Below are 9,985 nucleotides of genomic sequence, written 5' to 3' on the forward strand. Positions count from 1 at the left end.
GTGTGATTTAAATGGGGTATTTTGGTCCAAAAAATAGCTTCCCGACAAAGTTAAAAACAGCGTTTTCGGAAAGCTCTAAATTGGAGCTTCTCCTCAAAAGCTGTTTTCAGCTTCCCGCAAAAGCTGAAACAGCTTTTCGAAAATTTTACCAAACACCATTTTTTATCTAAAAGTACTTTTGGAGGGCCAGAAAGTGCTTTTTGGCCCTCCAAAAGCTCCCCAAACAGGGCCTAAGCGTCGGCGATGGGGTGGTCGTACATGTAGGTCAACACTATGCTGAGTTCCATCGGGCTGGCCCAATTGGGCTCTATTCTGGATTTAGAAAAGAAATTGGGCCTAAGCCTGACCCAAAGCCCGAAATAAAAACTTTCGGGCCAGGCTCGAGTAGGGGTGTTCTCCGGCCCGGCCTGGCCATTTTCAGCAATGGATATGCTAACTTGTAATAACCATTTTCGCTTTTTAATTCAAACAAAGTCGCCGTACCAATTCCTCCCTTTCTTCGGTGCTTCGCTGCTCCCGTTCTTTCATTCCCCTCCCAACTCCGCCTCGCCGGAAAGAACAACCGCGGAGCGCCGCCGGCGGAAGCGAGGGCCGCGGCCTCCCCCGCCTCCACTCCCTGACCTTGAGCAGGTACGTTCTTTCCTTTTCCTTGATTCCTATCTGCACTCCACCCGTAAAAAACTTTTATCCAACCCTAATCCCTAACAAAATCACAAACTCCTTTGATTCTTTAGCCTAAATATCTGTTCTTCATCTCATAATCTTCCTGCCAAGTCTCCGGGAATGTTGGTAGTATTGGCAGATTATTTCATCTCATCATCTTTTTGCTTGATGTAAGAGTAATTTATCTGATTAAGTCCATTGTATGCACTTGTGCTTGATGTTTATTGTTGTCGTTCGTGTTAAAATTTTAATCATTAGATTAATTAGACAAAGGACTCTTCTTTAGCATCAACCTTGTGCTCAAGGGGGGCTTTTGATTTGCCATAGCTCATGAAAGAGTTGGTGGGTGGGACAAAATGCGAATAAATTTGAGTGCAAAACTAACTGTAGAAGAATTTGTAGACCTGAGCGCAAGTTGAGAATAAGGGCATTAAAACCTTTGTTTTTCTTGGGAAAAATGACTAATATGGTTGTTTAACTCATGGAAAGGCAAGCGATTATAAAAAGATGGCACCTACTGTTTTCTTCCTGAACTTGCAAATACTTAAAATTAAGCTTACACCAAAGAAAAAAGAAAAAGAAACCTTTGGAGTTTTCCAGTGTGTAGAGACACTTTTTTATGTAGTTCTGTTTATGTACTGAGTTTATGAGTGTAATAATTTGTTGAAAAATTGAATTTCCTTTTCTAATTCCCATAGAAAAAATTGTTACCTAAACTGAACTTTGCTAAGTACGGATTCAGTATTGCACAGTCCAAATGTGTATACAATTGGAGCAAATACAGAAATAAGTTACCTAATTCGTTTTCAGCCCTATCATCTAGGTCCTCAGTCATGCTTCTTAGGTCCCAAGCGGCCCTATATGTGATTTGGCCACTTTGTCTAGAAGCTTCCATGTGCAGGTTAATTGATTAGATTCCAAGTGTAAAAGGGAACGTTTGGCATAAATAAGAGGGAGGGTTGCTCCTGAGCGGGTAAAATGTATGATACCTTACAGATTTGCTTCATTTGTGCGATAATCACTAAGCAATCAACATATGGGCAGCAAACTCTATTGCATCAACTAGTGTGAAGTAGAAAGTAGTATTCTAGTGGATACTGGATGATGATGCTTCAAAGTATTTTGTTTTGATATTTCTCTTTGGCTTTACCTTAGAGATGAATTTGATTTCTTATGTGAAATGCTGTCTTTTGCTTTGTTAAACTCTTCCCTAGTCTAGGGTATTTTTTTATGGTTGCTTTTGAAGGCATATGTTTAAATTGTGTAGCCAACAAGGTTGGCTTTCCTGCTGCTAAATATACTTTATGTTTCAGATTTGTATCCCTCTTTTGTCTAGTGTTGCCGCAGTTGGTAATTCAAAACCGATTCACGAGTGGTTAAAAAAATTTCAATTTTAAGTCATTTTGAGTCTTAGGTGGATAATTCCATAATCCATATAATCGCCCTATCAGCTGAGACAAGGTCTGTTGGTAGAATGATGGGATGCCATTTTGTTCATCTGTTGCAATTTGATGCCAGTTATCTATGGCATCCATCTATATAACCCATTTTTGAGACTGAATCATCTAAGAACTGTATGGAATAGGTTAAGGTGCTCTGTTGACAATTTTGTTGGTTATACTTACAACAATCTGCAACGAGGGCTAACAAAATCTGGTGCCCTGGAACCACATGTATCAGTGATTAACCGTAAGTTGTTAAGTCAGAACTAAAAGTTTCATATAACTTATTCATAGCAGCATCACATAACTTGTGATAACCAATAAGCACTATCATATTTATCTTGGTTTTCTAATTCCTGATTGCTATTTGTTTCCATCAAAGTCCAGATCCTCTGTATAGTCACTTTTCAAACCCCCGCTTTCAGGTTATATTAAAGTAATCTTAGTCTTCATCTTTCTTGGCCCCAAGTTTTTACCTGTTTCATACCAGGCCTTCCTATGTCTTCATTGCATATACTCCCACCATCTTAATTGATTTTAAATGATGTTAACCTTCACATTTTCATCTACTAAATTTCTGGTATTTTTCTTATTACTAACCCTTCCTAGTTTATTATAATTCTGCCACAATGTATTCTTTTTAATGTTAATATTCTTTAATGCTTAAAAACTACCTTATTCAACATTGTTTTTCATACTGTGTCTTATCATACTTTACTGGTTTATTCAGCATTGTTTTTCATGCAATGATTGTATAATGCTCAAGATCAGTGTTTTAATTCACTGCCACTTTTGTTTTCTTATAGATATCTTTTGCATCTCTAATTTTTATAATGGAACAAAGATCATAATAATAATGATAGTTGTTTTTTTTAACCTCTTGGTGAGAAATTATAATTGCAGTCACAATATTAGTTTTGTTTGTTATCGTCTGAAATGAGAATAAGTACTCCATTTTGGTCAATTTAAAATTTGGGCTGTGTTCTCTAGAATTCCCATTGCAAGTCCAAGTTGACATTCACCCCTTCTCTAGTCTTATATGCTTTTGCTATATCATCTACAAGTTTGTACGCTAATGGACCCTCACTTGAACAGTGAGAGTTAGTGTATTAGTAACATTTATAAAAAGGTAAGACCTAAAGTCTGACCTCTATTGAAGGTTTACTGCCACCAGTAACCTCCTAATCTTTCCATAGTCTATATGCTTGCTAATACTTTAGAAACTTTTCTTTATTTATCTTAATTCCCATTTGCTATGCTTTCCATGTGCCGCCAATTTAACTCTTTGTATATTTGTTCGGATTCAAGACCTAGAGCATAGTACCCAAAGAACAATAAAATCTCTCGCACTAGAAACTGCCTCCATAGAAATGCTATAGAGAAGAATTTGAGAAGAAAAAAAGAAACAGGAAGATTAGAGATGAATCGAGAAAGAATGAGAGGAGAGGGAGAGGAACTATGAATCATCTTATTAGTTTGTGTTGTTTCTTATTGGGGCCAAACAAATGTGGGCTAAAAGTGTCGGCACCTAGAATTAGTGGCCAAGATGAACAAGACTGCATCCAATGGTAATACTGGCCAACGTACAATGTTGATCAACTAAGTTTGTCCAAAAAATGCCAGTTATATCAAATTAATAAATTAAAACATAAATATGAAATCTTCAGCATTCCCTTCAACCTTGATTGTATCTACAAATCATCCAAGTTTGGATTATGCTCTCCTAGTTGTGTCTTTCCAAGGGCATTGTGAGACTGCCAACAATATGATTTGATATACAACGAGATTTTAGCCTCATATCCACTTAAGTGAATTAATGATCCACTTTTATACAAGGACTAAAGGATCACTTGCCATGCCTGAGATTGTCACATGTTAACATGGTATGCCTAGTGACTTATCAGACATCATGGCAGACAAAATGGGTCCATTTCAGCGCATGTTGATCCTACACACCAATACAGATGTACATGCAAATATTACATCTTCAGTTGCATTGTTAGTTACAGGCCTTTGCCCTTTATTTATTATGTCTTATCAAATTTATCTTCCTCTATTTTATAACAATTCTTTGCCCATGAGTATTCATTTCCCTTCTGGTTCTCTTTACATCGGCATGTCATGCCATCTCAGAATTGTCATTTGCTTCTTCCTTTAATACTGAATGCTGTGCATAATTCTGGAATGACACAGTTATCTCCCCGCATAATTTGCCCTGCACATACTTGCCCCCCCAAGATACGCCAATTTTCCAGCTTATGAATGCATTTCTTTTTCCCTTATGTTTGCAATGGTGTATTGTCTCATCCTGAAATTATCACCTGATTCTTTCCTTTTGTGCTAGATATTCTGCAAATGCTTTACGTTATCAGTTATATCATCTGTTAAAGTCTCTATTAGCTAATCATTTAAAAATTTGTAATTTGTTAAATTTAGCTCCCCTATGTTTAATTTGCAATGTGCATTGTCTCATCCTGAAATTTTTTACTTGCTTCTTTCCTTTTGTGCTAGATATTCTGCATAAGTTTTACTTGTATCAGTTATATCATCTGTTAAAGTCTCTATTAACTAATCATTTAAAAATATTTAAGTTGTTAAATTTAGCTCCCATTGGTTCTAATTCATCCTATCATTGTATTTGCTACTTTGTTGCTATTAAATTCTAGTACCCTCATTCCAAGTGGACGGATGGAAACGATTGCTCTGTAGAATTTACATTTCATAACTGAGGAGTTACATGGACAACCAGAAAAAGCATTAGGAGAAAACTTTAAAAACAGGTGGCATACATTTTTTATTGTATAAATGGTGCCCAGTAATGTAGATTGGTAGATCACTATGCTTATGCGGTAATAACAGAGATATTTTTAAATCTTCACCTAGTTTACCAAATAAAAAAAGAGCAAACAAACTTGCTAACGGTATAAAGTTTTGGAAGCTGTAGGATAACTGGCATGCCTGTGTTAATTTGTCATCTATTTCATGGATAACCCAGATTGAGTTTATATTGTTGGAAGTATTTTATCTTAGAGATCACTTCAGAATAATTATGGGATAGTGGTGAAACAGCTGTTTAGCTGTTTTCTTGCTATCATGGTGCCTTTTGAACTACACCCCTGGCAGCAGCTATGGAAATCTCCAAATTTACCTGCTAAACACCCCCCCCCCCCCCCCCCCCCCCAACCCAACCCAACCCAACCCAACCCAAACAAAAGAAAAAAGTGATTTCCATCTATGTCCAGATCCTGAAAGCGAAGGATTTTTCATTGAATAATAATGCGCACTTGCACATATATTGTAAGCATAGATAGGCTGTAATTGTTATTTCAAGTAGAATCTTTGTTGTCTGCGTACCTGAATTAATTGCAGCAGGGTTGCTGTTTTAACTGGTGGGCACTTCTTTTGGTAAGGATCTGCATTCAGGAAATTGAGTCCACATAGTGAGGTAAAAATAGAATTCATGTGTCATAGCTGTTGCGAGATAGGGTTCTTCTGAGGCCATCGTGCAATATTTTTTCTCCTACTCTTCACAATCTACCTTTATTCCTAGAACACCTACTGCTATACGCTTGCTTTGTCCAATTGTCGTACATTATCTTCATCAATACTAGTTCGATGAGAATTGTGTTAGCTTGGGAATTTCTTTCAATATGATGGTGTGAAAATGAACCATGTTGTCTTCAACACATTCAACTTAGTTTAACCAAAATTTACATTAAAAAGAAAAAATTTCTTGTATCTTGATAGCTTTAGATGAGAGGATAATTGCTTTTTATTGGTAACCTCGTATGATTATAATAATTTTATTTCAGTCACCTGACCATGAAATATATTGAAGCAGGTCATTTGAAAAGGTACTATGCTTATATTCTGAAATCTGAATGAGACAATTGACAGAATAGACAGTAGTTCCACATATTTGTTATATTTAGCCTTTCTGCAAAAGTTTATAAACATCTTCCTTACTGCATGTTATCTCCCTCGTTCGTTTTATTAACTATGGAATCATTAGTTTTCAATAAGCAGTTCCTTTCTCTTATTTCTGATTATCTTCAGCTCAGCTTCCTGTATTTAAGAGGGAGTGATGGCTAAGGTGGAGTCATCATCAGATAATGTGATGCATGACCATGAGCAGCCTGTTAAGCCACGGATTCTCCTGGCTGCCAGCGGAAGTGTAGCTGCTATAAAATTTGAGTCTCTTTGCCGTAGTTTTTCGGAGTGGGCAGAAGTCAGAGCAGTATCCACAAAGTCATCCTTGCACTTTTTAGATGAAGCATCACTTCCAAGGGGTGTGACTCTTTACACAGATGATGATGAATGGTCTAGTTGGAAGAAAATCGGAGATGGAGTGTTGCACATCGAACTACGAAAATGGGCAGATATTATGGTAATTGCTCCATTATCAGCAAATACCCTAGCTAAGGTACGTGTACAATCTACTAAACTTCAGCTCTGGACTAATGGCTCCATTAAAAAAGAAATTGCTAGTAACCTGCACTAATCTATCCTGAAGGGTTTTTTGATTTGTTGGAATGCATAGTCCATGTAGTAAAATGATGTAAAAATGGATTCATCGATGATTTCTGTTGATCATTTTGTCTTTCTACACTGATCTGCTAGCAATTATTTATGCCCTACCAATTTAATTGATACATTGCTTTGTATGGCATTCATGCATATTCTTCTTGCCTTAAGTAGATTGCAGGAGGACTTTGTGACAATCTATTAACATGCATTGTGCGAGCTTGGGATTACAGCAAGCCTCTGTATGTTGCTCCTGCCATGAACACCTTCATGTGGAACAACCCCTTAACGAAGCGTCATTTAGAAGCAATCGGCGAACTTGGTATAACTTTGATTCCATCCATCACGAAGAGGCTGGCTTGTGGAGATTATGGAAATGGGGCGATGGCTGAACCTTCCGTGATCTATACTACAGTGAGGCTTGCTTACAAGCCATCGCCAGTAAATGGATCTGGTTGATTCTCACATGTTATCAGGTGCTAATCAACTTTTTAACCTAACATTCTCTCTGTAGCTGTCTTGTTTTGCTCTGCATAATGAAAGATACTATGCTTAAAAATCCACTTTGGTTGTTTCTCCTTGTCAGAAGGAAGGTCATCTGCATAGGAGTATAGTTCTTTTAAATTGCTTCTTATGAAGTCATAGTGACTTTGTAATTAGAGTTGTATAATACTTTAAAAATCTTCTGGCAAATTCTATTGTCTCCTATAAACTGAAGGGCTGTGATGTACATGATGGATGTGATGTACATGATGGATGGCAATAGATTCATGATCCAGATTTTAATGTGTAGAAATCATGACAGTTGGAATCTTCCTCATTTGGGAAACCTTTAAACCACATGATGATTTATTCTTCGCTATCACCATGGACCCCTATTCTTATGAATAGGTCATCAGATTGTTAGAATTTTGCGGTCACACTTATCTCTGATCTTTGCCTGTTGACTAATTAGATTGTGCAGGGATGAAGCTACAGGCAAGTTCAGAATTCCCTTCTGCTGCTGAAATATGTTTTCATAGCTTTAGAATGCTGAGAAACTCCACCTTCCAGCAGTCTTGAGGTGCTGTTTGGAAGAATGGGGTCTAACCTAATTCAGCTGCATTCAGAAGTATGGAAATAAAAGAACATGACCACCAGAATTGTCTTTTTGAATGGAAACTGTAGGGATTACTCGCAAGTGTTGCCTTCCCAGGCTTCATTAAAAGATAAAATCACCCAAAAGAACCCCAAAATTCTCTCTTAAGCCACTTGTAGTTGTCAGAAACTAATGTGTTAAAAAACATTTTAAAGATGACAATGATAACAATAACGAAGTGCATTAGAAGTTGAACTCTCAAAGAACAAGCAAAGCAAAATAATTGGGATTCCAGAAGAAAAGAGAGAGGATGGATATGAGTCAGGCTTTCTCCATTAACCCCCATAACTGATCAAAAACTAATACCTTCTACCATGAGGCAACACACTGTGATCTTAAACCCTGGTCAAGGATCACCCTCCTTCCCACCATTGGAGTGCAACATGTAATGTGAAAAGTTATACTCCTAATTTTCTGATTTTTTTTTTAAAAAAAAATTCTTCTGAAAAGAATAACAAAATGAATTAGTTGATAAGGAAAAAACACTTTGTTTCCTTTTTTTTATAATTTTCTTCCTTGTTTTCTCTTAATACAAGATTTGAGTGATTGGTGAGCCACTAGAATGCGACCGAGTATGGTTGACCGAGAAGGTGGGAGATGGGTCTTGAGGACGTTTATTCTTTGAATGCTTGACAGCACAAGTAGTAGCATGAAACGGAAAGATGTTGATGAGGTGTTAGCAACTTCATTTGATAATTACCGATATAGATAATAGCAAGGTCTTCAATGTTCACGTAATCGAGCCGTGTATTCATGCTTCAAAGAGAGAGCGAGCTTGCTGTGCTCAGATTATATAAATGGTTTCACAGTACATGGAGTTCGATGACATGATATATGTATGACAAAAAGCAGACTATAAAAGAGCTTCCTTTGCGGCCAGTGCAGTGGACTGGATGACCTCATTTGCAGCCCACCATTCAGAAGGATTCATCTAAGGTGACCATGCATATGTGCCCTGATCTTTGTGTTATTTGCTCTTTTTCTAATTTTGTTGGTTATACCCATATCCGTCGTGTGTGAGCTGCTATTGTAAATAATAATAATAATAATAATAATAATAATAATAATAATAATAAAAGTTTTTTTTTTCCATAAACTAGAACAGGAGAAATTAATTTCTACCGACAAAAGCTAAATAAGCTGGACTATAACAACGCAAGAAGTCGTAAACTCGCTACGGATGAGACAAGATACAGTTGCAGAGTATATAGATTGGAAACAAGACGCTTTCATTTCAATTCTAATTTTTCTTTCCAAAAAAGTTTATATCACCTGAAAAAAAAAATCAAGTAAACAATAATTTGGACAATAACTGTTGTTATAAAATCTGTTTAATCATTACAATGGTTAATAATGATTTTAGATAGAGTGACAATGATAATAGAATAATATCATTACTGATCCTTGAGCCCCAAAAAAATCTTTTGTGAAGTGATTGATTATAACCCTATTTGATTTTGATGAGCTCAAAGCATTTGAGTATATCTTATGTTTACTAATGAATTCAATCTAGTGTTTCAGTGAAATTCTTGTAAATTTATGGTTAAGTGTCTCTAGATTTGGTTCAAGACATTTTGGATAAGTTAAGAAGTCAATTTGAACCAAAGTCTGAGACTCGAGTTGACTCCGGGAGATTACGAGTCGACTCCAAGCGTATCAGAAGCACTGGCACAGGCTCGAGTCGACTCCTGTACATTACGAGTCGACTCCGACTGAGAACAGACAGACGAACAGAAAGATCCAACTCAAAACCTGTCAACGAGTCGACTCCTGAAGAACGCGAGTCGACTCCGATACTGCCGAGTCGACTCCAGGGTAGTACGAGTCGACTCCAGGGAGTTACAGACAGAAAGACAGAGAAGTTATTTTGGACCCTGAGAGCCGAGTCGACTCCTGAGGAACTCGAGTCGACTCCGATGGTTGGCAGGTCGACTCCAAAGGAAGCGAGAGTCGACTCCCAGTGTGATACAAGGCAAAAGTCAGAGAGCAAGTTTCGGACACTGAGAGCCGAGTCGACTCCCGCAAAGTCCGAGTCGACTCCAAGACAGCGCGACCCCAAAAAGACAGAAGACAGTATTTTCGTCTCTGAGAGGCGAGTCGACTTCAAGACAGTTCGAGTCGACTCCAAGACAGCGCTACCCCAAAAAGACAGAAGACTGTTTTTCGGATACTGAGAGCCGAGTCGACTCCGAAACAGTTCGAGTCGACTCCAGGACGG

The 9,985-nt window shown here is 37.5% G+C and overlaps 1 protein-coding gene across 2 annotated transcripts; it reads left to right on the top strand.

Moving 5' to 3' along the window:
- Nucleotides 1–465: 465 nt before the first annotated feature.
- On the top strand, nt 466–7,322 carry LOC103720286 (phosphopantothenoylcysteine decarboxylase-like). 2 transcript variants are annotated; one of them, XM_008809917.5, is made up of 3 exons: nt 466–630; nt 6,162–6,528; nt 6,804–7,322. In XM_008809917.5, the coding sequence occupies exons 2-3, from the start codon at nt 6,190–6,192 to the stop codon at nt 7,086–7,088; spliced, it is 624 nt and encodes a 207-aa protein (XP_008808139.1). In that variant the 5' UTR covers nt 466–630; nt 6,162–6,189; the 3' UTR covers nt 7,089–7,322. The 2 variants fall into 2 exon arrangements, with proteins under 2 accessions (XP_008808139.1, XP_088566046.1); XM_088709920.1 differs by having other exon boundaries at nt 489–630; nt 6,167–6,528.
- Nucleotides 7,323–9,985: the final 2,663 nt, after the last annotated feature.

This window comes from Phoenix dactylifera, chromosome 13 (genome assembly GCF_051530095.1).
Source record: "Phoenix dactylifera cultivar Ajwa chromosome 13, Ajwa_hap1_PhDact_Kaust_v1.1, whole genome shotgun sequence".
Lineage (NCBI taxonomy): Eukaryota > Viridiplantae > Streptophyta > Magnoliopsida > Arecales > Arecaceae > Phoenix > Phoenix dactylifera.